The 27,406-nt window shown below is 36.6% G+C and overlaps 2 protein-coding genes across 4 annotated transcripts in view; one reads left to right on the plus strand and one right to left on the minus strand.

Annotated features, from left to right (window-relative positions):
* Window positions 1–326: 326 nt before the first annotated feature.
* On the plus strand, window positions 327–10,105 carry LOC110446171 (UPF0553 protein C9orf64 homolog). Of its 2 annotated transcripts, none has more exons than XM_021491189.1 (10): window positions 327–417; window positions 2,488–2,614; window positions 3,326–3,423; window positions 4,092–4,221; window positions 4,909–5,058; window positions 5,573–5,696; window positions 6,494–6,608; window positions 8,000–8,070; window positions 8,354–8,421; window positions 8,701–10,105. In XM_021491189.1, the coding sequence occupies exons 2-10, from the start codon at window positions 2,513–2,515 to the stop codon at window positions 8,869–8,871; spliced, it is 1,029 nt and encodes a 342-aa protein (XP_021346864.1). In that variant the 5' UTR covers window positions 327–417; window positions 2,488–2,512; the 3' UTR covers window positions 8,872–10,105. The 2 variants fall into 2 exon arrangements, with proteins under 2 accessions (XP_021346864.1, XP_021346873.1); XM_021491198.1 differs by having other exon boundaries at window positions 331–389.
* Window positions 10,106–16,589: 6,484 nt separating this feature from the next.
* Window positions 16,590–27,406, minus strand: part of LOC110446300 (serine/threonine-protein phosphatase 6 regulatory ankyrin repeat subunit C-like) — a 15,260-nt gene continuing 4,443 nt past the window's right edge. For both annotated transcript variants that reach the window (XM_021491380.1, XM_021491388.1), the window contains exons 2-7: window positions 27,246–27,345; window positions 25,693–25,804; window positions 24,753–24,877; window positions 24,261–24,369; window positions 23,623–23,745; window positions 16,590–17,630 (exon numbers count right to left, since the gene is read on the minus strand). In XM_021491380.1, the coding sequence (XP_021347055.1) occupies window positions 17,152–17,630; window positions 23,623–23,745; window positions 24,261–24,369; window positions 24,753–24,877; window positions 25,693–25,753 (897 nt within the window). In that variant the 5' untranslated portion in view covers window positions 25,754–25,804; window positions 27,246–27,345 and the 3' untranslated portion in view covers window positions 16,590–17,151. The remainder of the gene's footprint in view (window positions 17,631–23,622; window positions 23,746–24,260; window positions 24,370–24,752; window positions 24,878–25,692; window positions 25,805–27,245; window positions 27,346–27,406) is intronic.

Below are 27,406 nucleotides of genomic sequence, written 5' to 3' on the forward strand. Positions count from 1 at the left end.
ATGATAATTGACTGAAAATGTATTATTATCCAATCTGTCAGTGGGCAAGTCCAATGAGTAGCTTAAATGTATATATTCATAAAAAAAAACCTCTTGAATGTGCTATTTAGACAGTTTATTATCATCATTGCGGTGGCAATTTTTACCGAAAATTGATCTGAACCCCCTAAACGTTTGAAATGACTAAACACCTTAGTTTAGGTTCAAATACAGCTGTAACAAATTCTCAGGTCTCTGTGAGCACGTTTACCTAAAATGATCCAGTTTATACTTTCCCGCGATTTTTTGGGGAATAACTTCGCCGGAAGTAAAGAACACATGTGCGACTGTGGTGAGTGTGTAACACATGTACGATAGGCCTACTTCGTATCGTCTCGAACTGCAGACAGGTAAACGGCAGAGAAACAGGTAGAAATAGTAAGTAGTCAGGGAAACTATAAGATTAAGGTAGCTACAGGGACGGTGATAGGTCAGAAAAAAAAGGAGAGAACTGAGAGGATATGGAACGTAGTTCACTCAGGGCACAGGGGTTCGTTACAAATGACATATGCTATACTGATATGGGTCACAACACACAAAAACATACGCTTATGTTTGCTGTGACCCATATCAGTATGGCATATTGTATTTCCGACATTTGTGACGAACCCCTGTCAGGGGCGGGTCCAGGTGAGGGCGTAATGGGCGTACGCCCCCCCCCCCCCCTAAAAAAACAACAACAACAAAAAAAATATCGTAATATAAAATATACATGCTCCAAGTCAGGAACCGTTACATAAGTGCATTTCACAATTAATTTATGTTTTTTAGCAAAAAAAGTCAAAAACTCTTTCAAATATCCTAGAAACGCCTGCCTGTGGTCAGAGACAGTCAATATTTCAATTTTAAAGTTCTAAAGGTCTTACAAATGCATGATTTTGATACAGTTATTTAATTATTATTTGTCACTTTTTATAATGTTACTGTAACATATTTTTTGAAAATAAATGTCCCGTTTTTCAATCTATACCATCATAAAAAAATGTGTATCCCCGCTCCCGAAAAAACCCTGAAAAATGTATTTTGGGGGAGGGGGTTATCCCCTTACAAAAAGAAATAAAATTTGTCATGCTCATGTATACATGGTAACCTGATAAAACTTGCTGCACATGATATTAAGTATGATTCACACTTAGCCCGAGTTTCCTCTGGCCCTGACACCAGACTTAAGACATTTTGACAGATTAAGATGTCTGGTACGTGTGGGCTATCTGTCAAAATGTCTTTAAGTCTGCTGTCAGGGCCAGAGGAAACTCGGACTAGACTTGCACAGTGCACAAGGACCACAAGTCTTGCTCTGCTGGGTACACTTATAAAGAAAATAATATTTTGTCACCTGAGGTCATATGAAAGGGATGAATTTAGTATAATGTCCTTTTCTTTTAAACAAAACACCTCCACCACTATGCAACCATTCCTGATATCCATTATGTTAAAATATTTTTGTGACATTCTTAAAGATGATATAGAAATATTATAACCCCCTACTTATAGAAATATAGAGGAAATATAAAAATTAAAACAGGAAAATTACTTTCATGGCCAGTATACAAGAGAAAAGTTGTGGGACTTTCTAACGATTTAGATATTTTCAAAGAACAGCAAACATCATGGTAGGACATTTTATTATTATGTTTCAAAATCCTGTAAACAGTATGACAATGGAATATCAGTACAATTTATTTTGATTATTATAACTTGTAAGCTCTTCAATCATTTTTTTTTTTTATCTATATTTTAATAAAAAATACTTTAGTGCATGGATAGATGGTGCAAACATGTTCAAAACTTGAGTTCTCCATGGACTTGTGAATATACCAGCTGTTTGCTTCAAATGAAAAACTGGTAAAATGGGACAATGTTTTTAAAGTGCACACTGTAATCAATTTTGGTATGCACAACGTTTTAAACTTTATGTATGATATCAAAAGAAATTCAATTTCTATCGCAAACTCAGATAGCCTCATAAAATATACATTGTACAAATACATAACTTGTTGAAAATTAATTTTCTATTATAATAGTCTCATAAAAATCAATCTATTGAAACATATTTTGTAAGGTTAAATCAGCTAAGAACAGCTGACATTTATTACAACTAGATGAAATATTACTCAATGTCATAAAGGACTAGAACCAAAGACTAATAGTTTACAGTGTGTGTCTGTATTTGCTTGGACAGCTCAAGTTCTCTCTCTCCTCCCCCCCCCCCCCCCCCCCCCCCCCGAATATTTTTCAATGTTTTTAAATTTCCAAAATCTGTTTTGAAAAAAAAGACTAAATTGATTTGAGAAGGAATAGTTAGTGACACCATAGTAAATAAAATAAATAAAATTTCACTGTATAATTGTTGGTCTCGTGATATATTGAAGTCTTATACGATCTTTCCAAAATATATCATCGAGCAGGACTTCGTTTGTTCACATATTTTGTCTGTCGTATTTACAGATAAGTAAGACGTTGTTCAGTAGACATGGAGAATGTTATGATGCCAAGAGATGCTTCAAGGCTGATAGCAGAGACCAGCAAAGATGTCACAATCAATGACCATGGAGTACAGAAACTGGCTAAACTGGTAAGATAGAATAATATTAGGAAAAGCAAACTTTTCAAATTTCATAGAGATTTAAATCCAGTTCTTATGGATATTTAAAAAAAACTCTTGGTAAATTGGGAATTTACATTTGTTTTAAGAAGTGGAAAGGTAACTTAAAACATATATTTGAGAGGGATTTTATTACCTTTTGTGGAAAACACACATTCTTTTCCTTGCATGTTGTGAAGTACCTGGCTACAGAATGTAGAAATCTAGATGTATGTAGTAACCTTAGTTTGTCATTTGAACTCCCAACCTTTTATTTATGTGGGTCATACATGGACATTCTGACCCTTTATCTAGACATGGTATATACCGGTATACATGGACATTCTGACCATCTATCTAGACATGGTATATACCGGTATACATGGACATTCTGACCCTTTATCTAGACATGGTATGTATAAAAACTAAGATGCACTGTCAAAATGGAAATTTTCATCGTGTTGAAATGCTTGTGTTTTTCGTGTTTTATAAATTGGCTCCAAAATATCAACATGCGAATATATATTTATAGATTATATAAAATGTAGAAATTATAAGATTTGCCATCATGAAAATTTACCGCTATCAGTTAAAGGGTCATATCACAAACATTTCTGCGCGTGAAATTTTCCTCATTTGCAGTACTGTATTGCTATTTGTTGTTCTGTATGTGTGTGAGTATACTGTTGTGTTGTTTTACAGATGTATGAGTGTGTTAAGACTAAGACATACACTATTGCTAACTGGAAAAGTAGCCATGAACTAAACCCACAGAAGATGACTAAAGCACAGGTCGATTGGTAAGTGTTTGCAATGGTAGCAAAAATTTCACATAGCAAACTGTAGGACAAAAAATCTGATAGGAACAATGGATCTGTGAGGAAAAAACAGCTTTTAATCAATTTATTTCAAAGGTGAACATAAATTTAATTTGAGATATTTCTCAAAATTAAGTTTAACTAACAGATTGGAGCTATTAAACATAATAGCACTAAACCGCCACAAATTTCAAAACACAGCCTGTTCTGATTCTATTTAATGAAAGAAAAAGCACCAAGTTAAGGTTATTTTTGTGGATATTTCAGAAATCCGGGTCACTATCATTGATAAGTGACATCAGTAACATTCAATTCCAGGTTCATGACATTGTAACATCATTTATGATTAATTTCACTCTGTGTTGAGGTCATTTAGGATCATTGACATGGTAAACAATTGTCATTTTGGATTCAAATGCATTTTAAAAATCTGCAGACAGTATGTTGTGGCTACAAAATGATTGATCACGGCTCATTTTAATCAGCCAATCAAATGCCGCATTGCAGGTCATATGAATAAAAATAATTATGAAGTGATCCTCAGTCAAGTCAAACTATGCAAATATAACATCCCTACAAAATCCTGGTTAATTGAAGTCTGACAATTGATTAATTAACTTTTGGTATAGAATGCTCATTTTGTCACACAGGGTGTTTGTGGCAGACACCTTGAATTTCTCATTCTGGTCGATGGAGGACACTAAGTTCAAGGTCACGTACAAGGACACTGAGTACTCTGGTTACTGGTCATGGGTGGCAGCTCTCAACCGTGCCCTGGACGTAAGTAAATGTGTAACTCCTGTATTGAATTAAGGCCAAAACATTACTTGTGTTTCTGTTATCAATAAGAAGAAATTGAGTAGGTAGCTAGGTAGGTGATTTTTAAAAAATATTTTTTATTTTTTCCCCACTATGCTTATGTCGAGCAGGATATCTGACTTATATGACTAAATGCCAATGAAAACTTCAGGTTAGGCACACAAATCTAGGGTTGGTAGAGTTAGCGGAAACACAAGATTTTTTCTTATTTGGTCTAAAGAAATTAGCCAGGGTTGACTATTCATGGATAACAGCCTCAACAACGCCATAGATGTAAGAAAATGCATATGTAATAGCTATAAAGTTATCCAGTGTCCACTGGTAATGGTTGGCAGCTCGCAACCAAGCTCTGGATGTAAGTAGTTAAACTTGAGCAATAATGCACTCTGAATGTAAGTAGAGTTAACTCTAGTAAGTCCTGGATGTAAATATGTGTAATTCTAGCAATAATTTGTTTCAAAAGTTTATATCAACTAGTAGCGTAAGAAAATTCTCAGTAACTTAGTAAGATTCATCCAGAATTTTTAATGATCAAGATGTTATAATTTCTACCCTAACATACATCAGAAAGTTTTTTATTCAATGTATTGGAAGTAGGAGGTGATATTTAGAGACTATTGCCTATTTGGCCTATTTGTTGTTTAACAGAATGGCATCCCACTGACCGACCCTAGCTACTACGCCAGCATCAGTAAGGAGGAACTGAGTAACATATTCAAGTCGGACACAGTCTTTGATATGCCACTCTTAGAGGATCGACTGCAGGTCCTACAGGAAGCAGGCAAAGTCTTACTCAAGGTATCTTAATGTCTAAATAAAATTGCATGTAAAGGTTAAGTTGGGTTTTTTTAAGCGGAAGGAAAACATTCAATTTCACTATACATTGTCACAGTGAAAAACATGTACAGTTCAACCGTGTTGATCCAGAAATCCTTTTTCAGAAAAATACTGTTTACTGGGAAATTTTAGTTTAATTTTCCCCTTTTCTGCCCTCTCTAATGAGGCACTTATCATTACAGCGAACCTTTGTAAACACCACAATATACATAGTAATTAAATGTGAAGGGCAAATTTAACTTTGGGCGAAAATGGATTTTAGTGTTGAAGGGTTAATATTTGACAGGGCGTTAATTTCCTGGTATACAGCTGTCTTGGCTAATGAAACAAGAATAATCACGTGAAATTAATTTGGTTTCTCCTGGTATAATACAGGTTCAGATAATTCCAAAGGCATCGGTTCCCTGGATAGTGTCACCCTCAACATGATCAACTTTAAATAAGTTTGTGAACATTTATAAATTCTATATTGTAGAAATATGATGGGAGTTTTGTAAACTGTATAGAGAAATGTGACAAGAGTGCCCAGGCCTTGATGAAGCTGGTGGTGACAGATTTCCCATCCTACAGGGATGAGGCAGAGTACAACGGCAAGCAAGGTGAGACTGGTTGTCAGGGCCAAATCGATATAACATTAACCCTTTCACCACTGCAAACCATAATGGACTTGTCCATATCAATGCATGGTAGTGTCTACTAAATTTACATAGGGGCGAAAGGGTAAAACAGTCAAACTTCAGTACAACAGAGTTGTTGAAACAATAAAAAGGGTTGGTTTTGTAGAATAAACTTACATAAAAATAATATAACATACATGTAAGAATATGTACCAGGTTTAAATGTTCTGCCATAGGATAGAAAAAAAGTTTTCTGACAAATACGGCTTTTGAGGGACGTGTATAACAGTTATATTTGAGATACAGCAAAGTTATAGCAGGTACTGTAACATTGAGGGTTCAATGGACCTTATTTTAAACTACAAAGTATTATGGTGAAGTGTCTTACACAAGAGTAATGAAAAAGCCAATATATTATTGTATGTGTTCAATGAATGGAAAGAAATACCATGCATATTTTAAAATAAACTGAGACATTTGAAAACCATTGACAAATCTGGTTCAACTTGGAGTTCTATGCACGACCATGTTGTGTCATAGAAATTCTTTGAACATTCAAATTTTAGAATATTTATGTTTCATTTTGGTATGATCTGAGTTTGAAGTTTGTATTGAATTTGTTGAGTCATAATAAAAGAGCCTCAATCCTGACACAGATCTATTAGTTAAACAGATTGGATGTAGAAACCCGATGTATACAGCTTTCTGGGTAAGATTTTTTTTTTTTTTCAGTTAAGGGGGTATAGTAATTCAATGCCATTATTTTTTCTCCTTAATAGTTGCATTTTACAAGAGAGTGCAGATTCTGATTGCGGACATTTGGGCTTGTTTTGAGGGGGAAAGTTATGGAGAGTTTCATGACATTGACAGCATTACCATGTTTGCAGATTACAGGTACCTATCTGTACAGTTGTATTGTTTGATAGATGTGACTTTACCTTTCCAAGAGAACTGAGCCCGAGACCATAGGTCATCCGTCAATTGAGTCCGAGACCATAGGTCATCCGTCAATTGAGCCCAAGACCATAAGTCATCAGTCAATTGAGTCCAAGACCATAGGTCATCTGTCAATAGAGTCCGAGACCATAGGTCATCAGTCAATTGAGTCTGAGACCATAGATCATCAGTCAATTGAGTCTGAGACCATAGGTCATTAGTCAATTGAGTCTGAGACCATAGGTCATCAGTCAATTGAGCCTGATACCATAGGTCATCAGTCAATTGAGTCTGAGACCATAGGTCATTAGTTTTAAGAGGCTGAGACCATAGGTCATCAGTCAATTGAGCCTGATACCATAGGTCATCAGTCAATTGAGTCTGAGACCACAGCTCATTAGTCAATTGAGTCTTAGACCATAGGTCATCAGTCAATTGAGTCTGAGACCATAGGCCATTAGTCAATTGAGCCTGAGACCATAAGTCATTAGTCTTAAGAGGCTGAGACCATAGGTCATTAGTCTTAAGAGGCTGAGACCATAGGTCATTGGTCTTAAGAGGCTGAGACCATAGGTCATTAGTCTTAAGAGGCTGAGACCATAGGTCATCAGTCAATTAAGTCTGAGACCATAGGTCATTAGTCAATTGAGCCCGAGACCATAGGTCATCTTTCAATTGAGTCTGAGACCATAGGTTATTAGTCAATTGAGCCGAGACCATAGGTCATCAGTCAATTGAGCCTGAGACCATAGGTCATCAGTCAATTGAGCCTGAGACCATAGGTCATTAGTCTTAACGAGGCTGAGACCATAGGTTATCTGTCAATTGAGTCCGAGACCATAGGTCATCAGTCAATTGAGCCTGAGACCATAGGTCATCAGTCAATTGAGCCTGAGACCATAGGTCATCAGTCAATTGAGTCTGAGACCATAGGTTATCAGTCAATTGAGCCTGAGACCATAGGTCATCAGTCTTAAGAGGCTGAGAGCACAAATCTCAAGTACCTGAGATCACAAACCAACAGTTTACAGAGACAAAGTACAAAATTTGAGAATAAATGTTACTTCTTGCTTGCCACAAACACGCATGCTTATATAATGAGTATAGTAGCAAATTTATTATTTATTGATATTAAATAATTGTAATAACCATAAAGGAACCAATACATTTAATGGTAATAAAATCAGTACATTAAAATTATCTCATCATTGGATGATGTTACATTGTGCCTCTGTAAGTTCTGATGTAGAGACAATAGTCATGATCCCTCACCTGTACATTATAAAATCAGTTTTGATGAGATGTTTCCTCTTACCCAGGTCATCGTAGTCCCTACCTTTATGTTACAGGATCCCCCAAGCCTTGGTCTATTTCGATGCTATGGAATATTCGAAGGAACTTACAGATTATATGAAAGCAAGTAAGTATCTATCGATAATATACTTAATATTGTGTCCCATAGAAACATCATAGAAACAACGATATTATACAACTTACCTAGTAAGGGCACAGTAGTGGTATCTAGTTTGAAGAACTTTTGTCGAAATATCAGGTATTTGTTTACAAGAAATATTTCGTTATAGCTATGTACCCCAGTATTAAGTGTAAACTGTTATATACATCAGGATGTGCAGCAACACCCACACATTTGAATGTGCAAGCCACTTTGTGTTTTCATCCTGTCATATACAAACTATTTCCAGACAAGATGATGAAGACTGGCGACCGGTATGAGATGGAAATCAGGGGCTGCAGTATCTGGGCCACTGAGGTAGGCAATATTTATCTTGTTGATCAAATCTAGTTTTTAAAAGATTTTGTTGTAAAATTGCTATTAAAAAATAAATAAATAATTGTTTACTGGATATATTATTGTATAAATTTACAGTCAAAACGTGTTATCTTGAGACAATGAACTGTTGATAGCCATAGCAATAAACATGATTATTTATAATGAGATACTAATTTCATAGATGTTTGATAACTATAGTTTATTGTAGAAACGATTACTAAGACAAATTCTACATCCTGTATGTATTTGTCCATACAGTTAGTCTGTGAAGAAGCTAAGAAGTTGTTGAAGGAAGACGCTGAGACTCAAGATGCTCACATCAATTCAATCATCATTGACCATTACCTGTGGGATTACAGGCGAGACCACGCTGACGACCCCAAAATGGCCAACATTCCATTCCACAAAATACGCTGCATATATTACTGAACCATCATACATTGTACTGTCAACCATCTTTGTCTACAGGATGAAGGTCGGGATGAGTGTTTGGGATGAGTGTTCGGGATGGGTGTTCGGGGGATGGGTGTTCAGGATGAGTGTTCGGGGGATGAGTGTTCGGGATGAGTGTTCGGGGGATGGGTATTCGGCGGATGAGTGTTTGGGATGAGTGTTTGGGATGAGTGTTCGGGATGAGCGTTTGGGGGATGGGTGTTCTGGATGAGTGTTCGGGATGAGTGTTCGAGATGGGTGTTCAGGGGATGAGTGTTTGGGATGAGTGTTCGGGATGGGAGTTCAGGAGGGATGAGTGTTCAGGATGGGTGTTCGGGATACTCTAGTTGGGTAATTAGGTGCTCTTAGTAATCATATCATAGATATATATTGTAATGTACTACCTCCTTAATTGTTTTCTTGTTATGATTCTTGTTATGATTCTTGTCATGATTCTTGTTATGATTCTTGTTATGATTAATATGTGGTCCAGTATATCTGTTTTTATCTTTCTCTAGCAGTTATTGTTTACATTATATATATCTGTCAAGTATGCTTCTTCCTTTTAAAGGAAAAAGTTCTTACTTTAGAGCACTTTTATAATTTTAACACTTTTGTATCTAAAAACCTATTCAGAGATAACCAAGTTATCAGTAGAGTGTGACATTATATCACCCCTTCAAATGAAAATCAGACAGTTTAGGTTTGAAATACTTTTTCTTTTGGTTCTGGATCTTGATAAGCTATTGTTGATGCCATTACTTTGTGGTTGTTAATGATTCTTAAAAATTTTCCAAAAACATCAACATCACCAACAGATAATAATAAAACTTTTATAAGATATATACATGTATATATATCTATGCTATGAAAAGGTAGTGTGCTTGACTTAAGTGTACAGTTGGTTCTTGTTAACAGTCTATTCCTTCCAAAAATTATATAATCAATTAGCAAACACAATGTTTAAGTATAACTGGCTTCCATTTTAGAATATTCAACTCAAGCAAAACTTGAATTCTAATGATATAAAAAAGAAGGGAAAACAAAATGATTTTTCCCAGATGTCTCAAACAGCTTTTAGATATCTGGATTATTATATTTTCCTAATTTGACATACCTTGGTTATGCAATTCATTTGTAAGGTGAAATTATTGTACAACATTGTGTCATTTCCAAAAGAAGCTGTTTTTAGCCCACCATCATCTGATTGGATAAACAACATGGCCGACAGGCAGCCATCTTGGAATTTGATAGTGAAAGTTTATTATCGCTATTTCTCGGGAAGTGCGGGAGGTATCTTTTTCAATTTTATATGTAGGTTTCCCTTGTTCCCTTGTTGTGCAGCAGTGCCTGAAATGGACAGTCTAATCGCTTGCCAATGGGGATTAAAGTCTTGCTCGGGCGACCAAAAGTTGTCAAAAGTGAAGTAGTCACTGGCCCAACAAAAATAGTTTAGGCTGTTGAAAAAATTATGAATAAAAGAAATTATAGTCCCTTCCACATTAACTGGGGGGCAGTACATTTTGCAGTTGTCATTACTTCGATTTGAATCGAACTGTCCGTGATTTAGAAAATGTGATGATTTTTTTTTCCAGATTTTCTATATAAATACTGCCAGGGTGTCATCTTTGAGGTGCGAGTTTTGTGTATTTCTTTTTGGGAAGACCTGAATGGAGTGGATCATGTCAGGTTTTAACTAGGGTTGAAGAATTAAAAAATATAATGTTTTATTCTGTTTTACATATAACAAATATTGTCATGTTAAATGTAATTTAAATGTGCTGAAGCAATGTGTTAAATGCTGTGGAAATATTTCTTGCCAAACTTATTTGGGCCACCAATATGTCATTTGAGCCAGTGCTTCAAATTCTTTACTTGCCCCAAAATTTGTTTTTGGGCAAGCCAATGCAGGTTCCCCACTATCCTTTATTATTCATGTTTACTTTTGAAACTGATCAGTAAACAAAATTGCCTACTGACAGCCATCTTCGATTTTTGACATTGAAGGTTTGTTAGTACTATTTCTCAGGAATAACTTAAGGGATCTTTCTCAAATTTGATATGTAGGTTGCATTTGATCCCTCGTTTTCCATGTTTTATTTTGAAATGATCATAAATTCTATTTCTTTCACATTAAGTACTGTACTAGTAAATATGTGAAATGACAAGCTCACTTTGAAGGTTGGCTTTCATACACATCAGTATTAAGTTTAGATCAAAAGTTACCTCAAGGTGCATTTACTGTAAACATGACTCGATCAAACAGATTAGAGGAAAGAAGAGAAAAAATCGAACTGACAAAGAACTAATGAAGATGGTACAAAGGTGGGCGCCAAGATCCCTCTGGGATCTCTTGTTTGTATTTCTGTTTCCCTTAACTCATCAATTTGAAGGTGATTTACATATTAAAATGAAAACATTCTGTACATATAAATCAACTGATGGAGGCTGAGTGAAGATTATCCTCACATACTACTGTCATACATTTACCCCAATGTCAGGGTCACAGCAAGGGTAATAGGTCAAATCAGTCTAATGCTTGTCTAGGCACGAACTTTTGAAGATCTGAATATGCATCCGGATCGGACAGTATGTCGTGAACCTTTGCTGAGTCTGTCACCCTAATGTCAAGGTCATTGCAGAGGTTCCAATGTCATCTACATATACTTTGTTGGCTTGTGCATTTCATGAAACATGAACAAGTTCTGAACATGTCAGTTTGTCCACAACATTGGAAAACACTTTTCTAGGTTCTCTCTATGTTGCTGGGGAAAATCTCTTCTTAAAATGTGTAATGTTTAAGTCTGGAGTCTTTTTAGTATTTAAATAAAAACTGATCAGTCTTTATATTACATTTGAATCGAAGCATTAACCAATTGCATCTAAAGTTAAATTGTATGTAAAACATGGCTAGTCTAGGCCTTGTGAGATTTTGTATGTCATTTTCCAATGAATGTAAGAGCTCATATTTGTACGACATGTTACTGAGATCAGTTGGTGACAATCTTTCAGATAAAAGAGTGCATATCATACTTGCTAGTAGGATGAGGAATAGTGATTAAGATAGTGCCGTTGCTGGGGCTCAAACCCGTGACCCTTGGCTCTCCAGCCCGATGCTTTACCGCTGAGCTAAAGGGAAATTCCCTACAACTGACGCTTGTAAGGCAACCTAATCAATGCACATCTTTTACACTTGCAGTGATGCTCAGATGTTTTTGTTTTCCTAAATGCAGTTGTGAATGGTTAACAGAATCCTGATAATATCAGTATGCCTTTGTCTCTGTTCAGGGATCTTGTGATGTCACATATAATCCAGGATAATAGCTCTTGAGTCAATTTTGACCCATGCTTTAAGGTACAAATTTATGCTGTTAAACAGCCCCTCGAGTCATACTAGTACTTGCCTGTACATAGTGTTCAATATTTTTAGACACTATTGACCTCATGGCAGATCAGAAATAACCAATATTTCTGATATAAAATGCCTTTATACTTTTACAATATTTTTTATTTAGAATGTTAACAGATTGTATGATTTTTTACGTGAATTGTATTCAAATTACATGCAATTATTTTCAATGTAAATTTGTGTTGTAATTGTTACTGATTTATTAGATAATAAATAAGGCCGGCCATGTCAATGTTATATTCTGTATTTGTCAATGAAACCTCACACTGTGTCAGTCATTACACTTATTTTCACATCAGTGTCTTTTTGGGGGAAGTAGTTTTCCTTTTTACAATATTGTGTAACTTTAAAGTAAATACCATGACTATTTTTCGATAAGGTAATGTTTCTGACATAATGATATTAATTATTCAAATTCAACCCTGAAGAAACTTGTGTAAACTGACCGTGAACTACAGTGTACTATTCATTGGCGGACCCCAGTGCCCGCAATACTTGTACATGTACAGTCAATCTTGTCTAAACTGACATCCACCAACACCCGCAATATTTGTACATGTACAGTCAATCTTGTCTAAAATGACATCCACCAGCACCCGCAATACTTGTACATGTACAGTCAATCTTGTCTAAACTGACGTCCCCCAGTGCCTGCAATACTTGTACATGTACAGTGAAACTTGTCTTAATTGACATCCCCCAGTGCCCGCAATACTTGTACATGTACAGTCAATCTTGTCTAAACTGACATCCACCAGCACCCACAATACTTGTACATGTACAGTCAACCTTGTCTTAACTGACATCCACCAGCACCCGCAATACTTGGACATGTACAGTGAAACTTGTCTAAACTGACATCCACCAGCACCCGCAATACTTGTACATGTACAGTGAAACTTGTTTAAACTGACATCCACCAGCGCCAGCAATACTTGTACATGTACAGTCAATCTTGTCTTAACTGACATCCACCAGCACCTGCAATACTTGTACATGTACAGTGAAACTTGTCTAAACTGACATCGACCAGCACCCACAATACTTGTACATGTACAGTGAAACTTGTCTAAACTGACATCCACCAGCGCCCGCAATACTTGTACATGTACAGTGAAACTTATCTAAATTGACGTCCCCCAGCGCCCGCAATACTCGTACATGTACATTGAAACTTGTATTAATTGACCTCCTCCCAGATCAGAGTTACATTTAATAGGATTTAATAGCATATTAGAGGATGCAGGCATTTCTGCCTCTATATATCCACATCAATATAGTATGAAATACCTGTAGGTAAAACTTGGCTAGTAAAGTGACCTCCTCTAGGGGAATTGTATACACACGCAATAAACATATTTTGGAATTCAATTTCAAGTCAAATTTTACTTCATAGAAATGTCTACATTTGGAACTGCCTTGAGGGTCTACTTTGGGTGAAGAGTATGACTTTCAAAGCTTACACTGTATTTTGAGAAATTTGACAGATTACACTTTACTTTGAAAGATTACATTATACTTTGACAGATTACACCATACTTTGACAGGTTACACTATACTTTGACAGATTACACTAACTTTGACATATTACACTGTCTTTTGACAGATTACGCTATACTTTGACAGATTACACTATACTTTGACAGATTACACTATACTTTGACAGATTACGCTATATTTTGACAGGTATGCTGTACTTATCCATCAATAATTAAAACACAGTTGCACACCTTCAATAAAATTTTATTTTTACTAAAACACTTACGTATCAATATAACACTACTTTTCCAACAAAAAGTCTGGAAAAATCGTCTGCAAACGTCTACCACGTGTATATACCCAGATTAATGTCTTTGTTGAATATTTCTCAGAAAAAACCTAACTTAACATACATGTACATATATCATGGTCTTTGAAAAATTACAAAGAACATTTTTTTTCTCTGCATTAGTTCTAGGTGGCGACATGTTTGTACTGTGGTATAAATATGTACATTCACTGCTAACGACTTGTATAAAACATAAAACTTGGATATTTTTGTATTATAAATGAATCCTGTCTGGACAAAGACAAAAACACCGACGTAATTGTCACAATTGTAACTTTAAGTTATTGTGTGAAAAGTGGTTTAATATATGGTTACAAAAAATAAAATTGAAATACATATCTGATCAGCCATTATTTATATTTGAATATAGATTTTGCCTTTCTTTAGATATATGAATAATAGTACATATATAAAAGTGATAATTTGAAATCATATCTGGATGTTGACAATATAAAGGGTGGTTGGGTGGTGCAGTGGATAGCGCACTTGCCTTTCACCAAGGCGGCCGGGGTTCGATTCCCCAATCACACGTGAAAAGGAATGGGGTCACCTACCCGACCATGTGGGTTTTCTCCGGGTACTCCGGTTTCTGCCCACATTAAGACCCCACACGCACTTACATCCGGGCCAAATAGAGTGAATAATATAAGTTGTGAAAATTTGTTTCATAATTGTTGCAAAATAAATAAAGTTAATATTTTATATTTTCAAAGGTGGAGACAATATGTCATGTATATGGGATTACAGTATCGTGTGTATTATCACCTTGTACAAATAAGATATATAATAGATCAGTTGTATAATGTTTGTGTCGCCATGTATAGAGATCTATAAAACATTAACAGGCCTAAAATGCACATGGGTTATATACGGATTACTTCCATGTATAGTTTATGAAATAAACACAATGACATAAAAAAATAACAATTGTCATACAAAAACTTGTATATAGTTTGTAAAATTGCTAAACTTATTACTGGTACATTAAAATAACTCAAAATGGTTAGATTGCATATTATAACGGTGGCAATGATTGGAAAGAATAACAAGTCACCGGGTGTATACATAATAACATTATATAATCACAGGGGAATAAAATTTGTTTCCTTTGAATCAATCAATATCATACAAACAGATAATTAATAATGTATTGAAATAATTGATTTATTATAACCATGTATTAAATAATCTTATTGAAATTATTCATATATATATATACTACTGTACATCACAAAACTTTAACTTTGTATCTGGACACAATCTTGTAGGTTGAGATAATCCTAGTTTGTCATGTTTGCTCTATAGACTTCTGAAGTTTGGTCATGTACTGTAGGCCTTTGTAATAAATAATAAATAATAATAATTCAAGGTTCTTATATACCGCTTTATCACAACCTAGTCCGTAGGTCGTCTCAGAGCTATTCACAAATTATTATCTGTGGTTATAGGGCCTTTGCAACCAGCCAATATCTTTTTCAACTCCCTGTGGAGCATAAAACCGGTGCTGACATTTCAACGCTCACAGCTAGCATTTAACAAATTTAGCACTGCCCAACCAGGTACTCATATACAGCTGAGTTGACTGGAACAAGCGGAGTAAAGTATCTTGCTCAAAGATACAACACAGTGCTGTGCCGTGACTTGAACCCACAACCCCAATCGGTCACGAGCCCAGCGTCTTACCACTGGACTACCCTGCCTCCTAATTAGATGACAATGAAGGTTGTCCATATTACAGTTGTTAGATTACATGTTATTTAATTATTTTATTTCCATGTTCATAATTATGTGATAATTTATTTTCCCAATGCATAAATGATTATTTCAAACTAATCATTACTATATTTTAAGAATTACAATCTCTATCTCCAAGTATGGTTAGATCATCAACAAAAACAAACAACAAGACTAGTAGGCTAACAATTCGGATTGGATCATCACAATGGAATGACTAAATTATTACACTTAAACAATAACAATCAAATCTTCTTAAAATATCAGACTAGAACTAAAATGGGTTACAAAGATTAAAAACAATAAGTGACTAAAGCAGGTTACAAAAATATAAGACTAGGTGATAGTAAAAAGTTGTGTATCAGATTATCGGTTAATGGTGAGTATCATCAGAGTTTCCACAGTCTTAAAACCATTTAATTAAATTTTTGTAAAAAAGTAAATCATTGTATCTCGACCAGATTTTGATGTTTTACAAGAAGCCGGAGGCTTCTACTGGCTTACTGTTTTCCTTTTCCAGAATTGAAGATGTCGTAACCATTAATGTACAGTTTGTTTAATACTAACTTGATCCCCTTCTGTCATTATTCCACAGATAATGGTCGTTAAATGTACCAGATTGTATATGACAGCAGGACATGTATATATTACATCTCCAGCACACACGCACACACATAGGGAGATATCAGCCAGGTGGCATAGGACTAGTAGTTAACACCTGATAAGGCAGCTCCTGCGAATTCCTCAAAAATTGTTTTGATAAATGTTTATGCTAATTGTATCAATTGTATATCTATGTACTGTAAAGCACTTTAGAGTTGCTGATGTTAACTAGACAGGGCGCTATAATTAGCAAACACAAGAGTGGTGATGGTGTTTGTCTGATATGTTAATTGATTCACATCAATTATGTAAATTTACAGTTTGAGACAGTTAGCTCTAGAACATCAATTAACAAAAATTCATTCATTATACTGCAAAATTAAACTCCAAAAACGCCTACAATCATCTCTACAAATAAAACTAAAGACATCTGTAATCTTGTACAGGTTATTCTATAGTCGACCATCAGTCAACAACACAGCATCAGGAAAATATTGTGTAAATGTCAGTGTACAAAAAAACATCAATTTGTAAAATAAATATCTTTCGGTATTAAGTACGGTCCCTTAAAAGGGTTGGAAAGAGCATGGCATGGCCTTAACCCTTTCCCCACTATAGACCATAATAGATTCATTGAGATCAATGCATGGTAGAGTCTACTGAAGTTATATAGGGGTGAAAGGGTTAATGAAAAGGAACGTTCTTACACTTTAAAGGCTATGAAGTCCTTCAGGGACTTGGGTAAGGGTAGCTGAGAGGATAACTTTTCTAGAGTACATTTTCTGTGAACCTTAGATAGCACATCTCTTACTGAGATTCTACAACAGTTCATTAAAGGGAGCGGTTGGGTCAAAATGTCCTCAATCACAGCCTTGTCCGTATCTGGAATATCGGCCCCCTGAACTACATGATATTTCCACTGAACCAGTCTTTTGATGTCGGAGTATTTCATCTCGTAGCCACAGTTCTGTAGAAGTTTGATGTTGCTGCTGTCGCCATTTTGCCAGAGAGAGTGTACTATGGAGTTGACATAGTGATCTTCATAGTAGATATAGCCCTTATCTTTCTTCACCTCACAGCCCGCCTTTAGTAAGATGGAGATGGTTTCACGCTGGTCATACAGAATGGCCTGGTCCAGGGGTGTCATCAACTCCTCGTTCAGGGTATTGATATCACTGCCAGCTATCAAGGAAGGGTCAAGGTCAAGGTTAGTGATAACTTATATTAACTATTAGACTTATGTATAAATTTCGGAAATAAGTATTGTTCAAAACAAAGTCTGCAAACACCTGAGTTTGATGGATGAATATCCTCCACATCATGAAGTAATTATGTTGAATATCAATAACACTGAAGGACAAATACCCACAGATCTGGACTGATATCTCATGTCGATCTATTTTGGTTTGGTTTGTTTGTGTTTTACGTTTTAAGGCTATGGTCATTTAAGGACGTGCCAGGTTTTGGTGTGGAGTAAAGTCAGACTTCACAGAGAAACAAGAGGCCCAATGGGCCTGAATCGCTCACCTGGTATTAATCTTACACTTGTTATCTAAAATAAAGCTACAGGCAAAATACCAGTAATTGATTGAAAAAAATCTATTAAAAGATTTAAACATGTGACACATGTGACCTTGAAAGTCAAACAAGGACATTAACTTGAACATTCTTTATAGCCTTTCATTCCAGTATGCTTCTGGCCAAATATCATTACCCTAGGCCTCTCGGTTATTCAGAAGAAGTTGTTTAAAGATTTTTAACATATTTGACCCCTGTGACCTTGAATATAAGTCAAGGTTTTTCAATTGAACAAACTTTGTAGCCTTATATCACAGCATGTTACTGGCCAAATATCATCACGCTCGGCCTGTCGGTTATTCAGAAGAAGTTGTTTAAGTGTTTTATACATATTTTACCCCTGTGACCTTATATAAAAGTCAAGGTCATTCATTTGAACAAATTTTGTAGCCCTTCATCCCAGCATGTTTCTGGCCAAATATAAGCATCCTAGGCCTCTTGGTTATTCAGAAGAAGTTGTTTAAAGGTTTTAAACATATTTGACCCCTGTGACCTTGAATATAAATCAAGGTCATTTATTTGAACAAACTTGGTAGCCCTTCATCCCAACATGTTACTGGCCAAGTATCATCACCCTAGGCATCTTGGTTATTGGGAAGAAGTTGTTTAAAGTAAAAAGTTGATGCCGGATGCCGGACAGACGACGGATGCCGCACCACAGCATAAGCTCACTTGGCCCTTTGGGCCAGGTGAGCTAAAAACCACCAACCTACGGCCAGTACCTGGCAACTGCCCCACATAGGCCTCAAACTCCAACCCAGTGGTGGAGGGCTAGTGGTAGCAGAATATAACACACCTATTTACCTGTCCTCGGAAGAGAAGTTTGTATTTTGGATCATATTGCCATTGAAATACTGACCAACCTACCTTTACTTGTATTTGTTAATATTTGTTTACATGTTATCTAATTTGATGAAGTAGTTGATTGGATGTTTTACATGGAGGAACACATATACCAGGGGAAGAGAGTACCACAAACCACACAAGGAACTATGTGTTACTGTGTTTTTGGTGATGTAAGAACCCTATTTACCTTAATTGAAGACCTGTGCTTTATAATAGAGATAAGGATGTGAGTACCATATTTACCTTGAATGAGGACCTGTGCTATGTGAGGATGAGAGTACCAAATTTACCTTGGATGAGGACATGTGCTATGAGAGTACCGTATTTGCCTTGGATAAGATCCTGTGATGTGTGAGGATGTGAGTACCTTATTTACCTTAGATGAGGACATGTGCTGTGTGAGGATGAGAGTAACATATTTACCTTGGATGAGATCCTGTGCAGTGTGAGGATGTGAGTACCGTATTTACCTTGTTTGAGGACCTGTGCTGTGTGAGGATGAGAGTACCATATTTACCTTGGATGAGATCCTGTGCTGTGTGAGGATGTGAGTACCGTATTTACCTTGTTTGAGGACTTGTGCTGTGTGAGGATGTGAGTACCATATTTACCTTGGATGAGGACCTGTGCTATGTGAGTACCATATTTACCTTGGATGAGGACCTGTGCTGTGTGAGGATGTGAGTACCATATTAACATTAGATGAGGACCTGTGCTATGTGAGGATGTGAGTACCATATTTACCTTGGATGAGGACCTGTGCTGTGTGAGTACCATATTTACCTTGGATTAGGACCTGTGTTATGTGAGGATGCGAGTACCATATTAACATTAGATGAGGACCTGTGCTGTGTGAGGATGTGAGTACGATATTAACATTAGATGAGGACCTGTGCTATGTGAGGATGTGAGTACCATATTAACATTGGATGAGGACCTGTGCTGTGTGAGGATGTGAGTACCATATTTACCTTGGATGAAGACCTGTGCTGTGTGAGGATGTGAGTACCATATTTACATTAGATGAGGACCTGTGCTGTGTGAGGATGTGAGTACCATATTTACCTTGGATGAGGACCTGTGCTGTGTGAGTACCATATTTACCTTGGATTAGGACCTGTGTTATGTGAGGATGCGAGGACCATATTTACCTTGGATGAGGACCTGTGCTATGTGAGGACCATATTTACCTTGGATTAGGACCTGTGTTATGTGAGGATGCGAGTACCATATTTACCTTGGATGAGGACCTGTGCTGTGTGAGGATGTGAGTACCATATTTACATTAGATGAGAACCTGTGCTGTGTGAGGATGTGAGTACCATATTTTCCTTAGATGAGGACCTGTGTTATGTGAGTACCGTATTTACCTTGGATGAGGACCTGTGTTATGTGAGTACCGTATTTACCTTGGATGAGGACCTGTGCTATGTGAGTACTATATTTACCTTGGATTAGGACCTGTGTTATGTGAGTACCGTATTTACCTTGGGTGAGGACCTGTGTTATTTGAGTACCATATTTACCTTGGATGAGGATCTGTACTGTGTGAGTACCATATTTACCTTGGATGAGGATCTGTGCTGTGTGAGGATGTTAGTACCATATTTACATTAGATGAGGACCTGTGCTGTGTGAGGATGTGAGTACCATATTTACCTTGGATTAGGACCTGTGTTATGTGAGTACCGTATTTACCTTGGATGAGGATCTGTGCTGTGTGAGTACCATATTTACCTTGGATGAGGATCTGTGTTATGTGAGGATGTGAGTACCATATTTACCTTGGATGAGGACCTGTGTTATGTGAGGATGTGAGTACCATATTTACCTTAGATGAGGACCTGTGTTATGTGAGGATATGAGTACCATATTTACCTTAGATGAGGACCTGTGTTATGTGAGGATATGAGTACTGTATTTACCTTGGATTAGAACCTGTGTTATGTGAGTACCATATTTACCTTGGATTAGGACCTGTGCAGTGTGAGGAGTGTATTAACCTTGGAATATGAGTACTGTATTTACCTTGGATTAGGACCTGTGTTATGTGAGTACCATATTTAGATTGGATGAGGACCTGTGCTGTGTGAGTAGTGTATTAACCTTGAATGAGGACATGTGCGATGTGAGTAGTGTATTAACCATGGATGCGGACATGTGCGATGTGAGTAGTGTATTAACCTTGAATGAGGACATGTGCGATGTGAGTAGCGTATTAACCTTGAATGAGGACAGGTGCGGTGTGAGTAGTGTATTTACCTTGAATGAGGACATGTGCAGTGTGAGTAGAGTATTAACCTTGAATGAGGACGTGTGTGATGTGAGTAGTGTATTATCCTTGAATGAGGACATGTGCAGTGGGAGTAGTGTATTAACCTTGAATAAGGACATGTGCGGTGTGAGTAGTGTTTTAACCTTGGATGAGGACATGTGCGATGGGAGTAGTGTATTAACCTTGAATAAGGACATGTGCGGTGTGAGTAGTGTTTTAACCTTGGATGAGGACATGTGTTATGTGAGTAGTGTATTAACCTTGAATGAGGACATGTGCGGTGTGAGTACTGTATTAACCTTGGATGAGGACATGTGTGATGTGAATATTGTATTAACCTTGGATTAGGACCTGTGCAGTGTGAGGATGTGAGTACCATATTTACCTTGGATTAGGACCTGTGTTATGTGAGTAACATATTTAGATTGGATGAGGACATGTGCGATGTGAGTAGTGTATTAACCTTGAAGGAGGACATGTGCGGTGTGAGTAGTGTATTAACCTTGAATGAGGACATGTGTTAAGTGAGTACTGTATTAACCTTGGATGAGGTCATGTGTGATGTGAATATTGTATTAACCTTGGATGAGGACCTTTGCGGTGTGAGTAGTGTATTAACCTTAAATGAGGACATGTGTTAAGTGAGTACTGTATTAACCTTGGATGAGGACATGTGCTGTGTGAGTAGTGTATTAACCGTGGATGAGGACCTGTGCGGTGTGAGTAGTGTATTAAACTTGGATGAGGACATGTGCGGTGTGATGAACCTTGAATGAGGACATGTGTTATGTGAGTAGTGTATTAACCTTGTAGGAGGACATGTGCGGGGTGAGTAGTGTATTAACCTTGAAGGAGGCCCTGTGCGGTGTGAGTAGTGTATTAAACTTGGATGAGGACATGTGCGGTGTGATGAACCTTGAATGAGGACATGTGTTATGTGAACCTTGGATGAGGACATGTGCGGTGTGATGAACCTTGAATGAGGACATGTGTTATGTGAACCTTGGATGAGGACATGTGCGGTGTGATGAACCTTGAATGAGGACATGTGTTATGTGAGTAGTGTATTAAGCTTGGATGAGGACATGTGTGATGTGAGGAGTGTATTAACCTTGAATGAGGACCTGTGCTGGGTGAGTAGTGTATTAACCTTGAATGAGGACCTGTGCGGTGTGAGTAGTTTATTAACCTTGAATGAGGACATGTGTTATGTGAGTAGTGTATTAACCTTGTAGGAGGACATGTGCGGGGTGAGTAGTGTATTAACCTTGAAGGAGTACATGTGCGGTGTGAGTAGTGTATTTACCTTGAAGTGTATTAACCTTGAATGAGGACCTGTGCTGGGTGAGTAGTGTATTAACCTTGAAGGAGTACATGTGCGGTGTGAGTAGTGTACCTTGGATGAGGACCTGTGCTATGTGAGTACTATATTTACCTTGGATTAGGACATGTGTTATGTGAGTAGCATATTTAGATTGGATGAGGACATGTGTGATGTGAGGAGTGTATTAACCTTGAATGAGGACCTGTGCGGTGTGAGTAGTTTATTAACCTTGGATGAGGACATGAGCGATGTGAGTAGTGTATTAACCTTGTAGGAGGACATGTGCGGGGTGAGTAGTGTATTAACCTTGAAGGAGTACATGTGCGGTGTGAGTAGTGTATTAAACTTGGATGAGGACATGTGCGGTGTGATGAACCTTGAATGAGGACATGTGTTATGTGAGTAGTGTAAGGACATGTGTGATGTGAGTAGTGCATTAACCTTGAAGGAGGACATGTGCGGTGTGAGTAGCGTATTAACCTTGGATGAGGACCTTTGCGGTGTGAGTAGTGTATTAACTTTGAATGAGGACATGTGCGGCGTGAGTAGTGTATTACCCTTGGATGAGGACATGTGTGATGTGAGGAGTGTATTAACCTTGAAGGAGGGCATGTGCGGTGTGAGTAGTGTATTTACCTTGAAGTGTATTAACCTTGAATGAGGACCTGTGCGGTGTGAGTAGTGTATTCACCTTGAATGAGGACACGTGTGATGTGAGTAGTGTATTAACCTTGAATGAGGACATGTGCGGTAAGAGTAGTGTATTAACCTTGGATGAGGACCTGTGCGGTGTGAGTAGTGTATTAACCTTGAATGAGGACATGTGCGGTGTGAGTAGTGTATTTACCTTGAATGAGGACATGTGCGATGTGAGTAGTGTATTAACCTTGGATGAGGACATGTGCGGTGTGAGTAGTGTATTAACCTTGAATGAGGACATGTGTTATGTGAGTAGTGTATTAACCTTTGATGAGGACATGTGCGCTGTGAGTAGTGTATTAACCTTGAATGAGGACATGTGTTATGTGAGTAGTGTATTAACCTTGGATGAGGACATGTGCGGTGTGATGAACCTTGAATGAGGACATGTGTTATGTGAGTAGTGTATTAACCTTGGATGAGGACCTGTGTGGTGTGAGTACTGTATTTACCTTGGATGAGGACATGTGCTATGTGAGGATGAGAGTAAGTTGCAGCATTAAATAGTGGTGTGTTTTCTTCACAGTCTCTGCTGTCTATGTCAGCTCCAGACTCCAGTAGCTTGTGTACTATCACTGAAAACCAAAGACATGTTTAAATTTTCTTAGAATAACTTATAGAAGATTGTTTCCAGTTGAAACGTATCATTTCTGTTGCCAATAATACCTTTAGTATTTCATTATGTAAAGTTCTACGAGTACGTGTACGAGTTGTCCACAAAATCGATGTCGATTCGGCTACACTGTAAGCGTATGTACAATAGTTGCTGTAAATGTACCAATATAATCGAGTCATTTCGGTACCCATATATACAACTATTGTACATCTTTGCTAACAGCGTAGCCAAATTGACATCAATTTTTGTGGACAACTCGTACACATTTTACAGCTTTGTGTGCGTACGCTTCACTGGTCATTTGTCTGATTAAGGTGACAATGTACATATCGTTGTAGTCACCGGAACTTTTCATAATCCATACTTACCAACCTGAAGAAAATTTTTCGAAATACCTTTAGTATTTCATTTTTCTATTCATTCCTTATAATCATCAAACTTGTGTTTTTGATGTTAGGTGTTTTAATTGTTTACCATCTCTGCCCTTTCTGCTGGCCATGTGTAAAGTTGTTTCCTGATAGCGGTTCCTGGCATGGATGTCAAACCCATTCTCTATCAGCAACAGTACTATTTCATCAGACGCCTGTAAACACCACACCAAATACAATGCTGTAGGAATATTACTGGTATAATTATTGTTATTTAAAAAGAATCAATCAGACATTCAACCAGATTACCATGTAATTCTAGTAAGTTACTGAATGAGCGGTGTTATTTATCATTGTAAGTACCTAAATACATGAATGTGCTATACATTTTAGCACTCCATTGTAAATCTGATATAAAATAGCACTTCCATCAATGCACAGACTCATTCCTTTATATAGCAAACTGACCTACAAAAACATGTACTTCTGTAGTAAGCTTTGCACTTAAACTACAAATTATGTCCTTAAAAGATTGGAAATAGTAGATCTCAGCAGTGATCAAGTGTTTTTTCAAGGTTTGAAAACCTTGATAACTTACTGTCAGTACAGCCTGGTGGAGAGGAGGGTTTTCTTTAAATATTCCTGGTGAGCAAGAATAAGTTTGTGACATGTTTGATTTAGGGAAGAATGTTTTTATTATATCTGTCACCTTCTGTAAACTCCCTGGAATAAATAAAAAGAAAACAAGAATTAAAGGTATACACATGTATATATTATCTATCTTATATATAACAGAACACGAACACTATAATTCGCTAGCGTTTTAGCCCATATTGGGGCTCTTCAGGCGATTTGAATTTATTTGTGACGTCATAAATGGAGTACAGATACTTAAGACGTCAAAAATAATGACGTTATAAACAAAGTACACATAATGTGGACGTCTAGAAATTGCGACGTCTTAAAAAGATTACATGAATGTACTTACATTAAATGCGTCAATAAAATATATCTATCTTGTATGAACATGGTGATAAGAAACTTGATCGATTGTGTAATTTATTTTGGTACATTTGTATTTCAATACATTCATTTTATGTAATGCTTGTTTTGATAATTTCTGTCTTAAGTGACATATCTATCATTTTGGTAATGTCATCTATTACTTGGATTGTTTATGTAACATGTTTTGGCTGTTGGAATTTAACAGAAAAGAAAATCTATGAATTGGTTGAATAATAACAGAGTTCTCCATTTTTTTTAGAACAAAAACAAAATGGGAAATAGTATAGGAATGATAGTTTACATCTGACAAACAAATGGAGCGACACAAATTTCATTAATAAAGAAATCCCTAATAAATTTGTAATAACAAATTGGTTTAAATTTATTTAATCATCACTTTAAGCTCAAGCAGCCCTACCTATACTCCAACAGTGTTAGAGGTTTATACGGCGAGATACTTTTGAGTCGGTAAAATCATATCCGATATTAAAAAGGAATGACCAGCGGCCTGTTTTGTTATAGGAGTACCCTACCTCCCACGACAGCAGACAGAAGGCATTGCCACTTCTCATGTGTAGACACCTCGGTCTCCATATCAGATGTGCTCCTATGTTTATACTTTAGATACCACTTCCTGGAATAAAACTAAAATAAAATTTATTATTTCACTTGACTCTTTGATGTAAGCTTAGGTGTGCTTCTAGCAGAACAGAAAGTTCTTTCCTAAGTTTCCTGATACTAAGTAGTTACCTAACAAGAATAATGTCGGGAAATAGAAAGAAAGAAAAAAGAAGAGAGAAGAGTAGATGTAGATGCTTCAGTAGCCATCAACTTAATTTTCACAACTAAAGGAAAATGTCATCTGTCCATCATCAACTTCCCCTTCTAATGATTGCCTCAGATCAATTAGAATTGAAGGCCTTAATTAAAGGTCTGTGGCTTGTTTTGGTGGTTTCTTTTTAATTATTGACACCGACTCACTTTAAGGTCATAGGGTTCAAATGTTGTACATGTAGTTAAACCATATAAAGATTTCTTCTACAGAACAATTGTATCTAGAGGATGATGATGCTAATCACAGGTTAGTAACCTACTGGGGTCAACAGCTACCTAATAGAAGGCCTACAATGCATATATGTATTTCTGGGCTGCTGGAGGCCATTACAATTTAGTCTATGCCAGAGGGGTTAAAGGGGTCAGAAATGAAACAAAAATAAATTGAGGATTTTCAATAAGGGGAAGAAGTTCAATAGGCAGTTCCAATGTTAAATTCATTGCATATCTGTTAATTAGCACTAGCAGACTACGACTTGGCAGCAAACTTTACAAATATATATGTAATTATATAACAGCTGCCCAAAAATAAAAAGTCTAAGTGAAGATTTTCATTTCACTTCCATTTCATTCTAAAATATTTCATTTAATCAATAAGACTTAACTGAAATTGGGCAACAGACTAAGCCTATATAAACTTAACTCTTTCACCACTGTAGACCAAAATGGACTCATCCAGATCAACGTATGGTAGAGTCTACTAAAGTTACATAGGGGTGAAAGGGTTAAGCCCTCTCTCTGGAAGTATATACACTTCAAACAATAACAGATAATAAGCATGGAATATTGGCTTTGGTCTGGAACATAAGGTATAAATCCGTAGGTAAGTTTAGAACGGTTTTGGTCTGGAACATAAGGTATAAATCTGTAGGTAAGTTTAGAACGGCTTTGGTCTGGAACATAAGGTATAAATCCGTAGGTAAGTTCAGAACGGCTTTGGTCTGGAACATAAGGTATAAATCTGTAGGTAAGTTTAGAACATTCATATAAGAAGCAAACAATACTGATAAATAGGCTATTTGTTTTAATAGAATTTCACTATACCAGGTAATTAAGTATGTGTGTACATGTACCTAATGTATGTTAATATTTGGCTTAAACAGGTATTATATGTATAAGCATAGTACAATTACAATGTATTGAATTTGACATTGATATCAGTGAATACCATAATTATATAGTTTTTAATCATTATCACATATGTTTAGAATACATTAAACAATATAACAGTTTTGATTTACTATTTACTTACTGTGGTACTAGTCACTCATCATCACTCCCACTCCAGATATCAGTTTGAATGTGGGTAGTACTACAGGTCCATACACACCAGTGAAGGTTTGAAGCAAATGCTGAGAATGATAGAAGATATTCAATATATATATATATATATATATATATATATATATATAT

This window comes from Mizuhopecten yessoensis, unplaced genomic scaffold, assembly GCF_002113885.1.
Source record: "Mizuhopecten yessoensis strain PY_sf001 unplaced genomic scaffold, ASM211388v2 scaffold309, whole genome shotgun sequence".
Classification (NCBI taxonomy): Eukaryota; Metazoa; Mollusca; class Bivalvia; order Pectinida; family Pectinidae; genus Mizuhopecten; species Mizuhopecten yessoensis.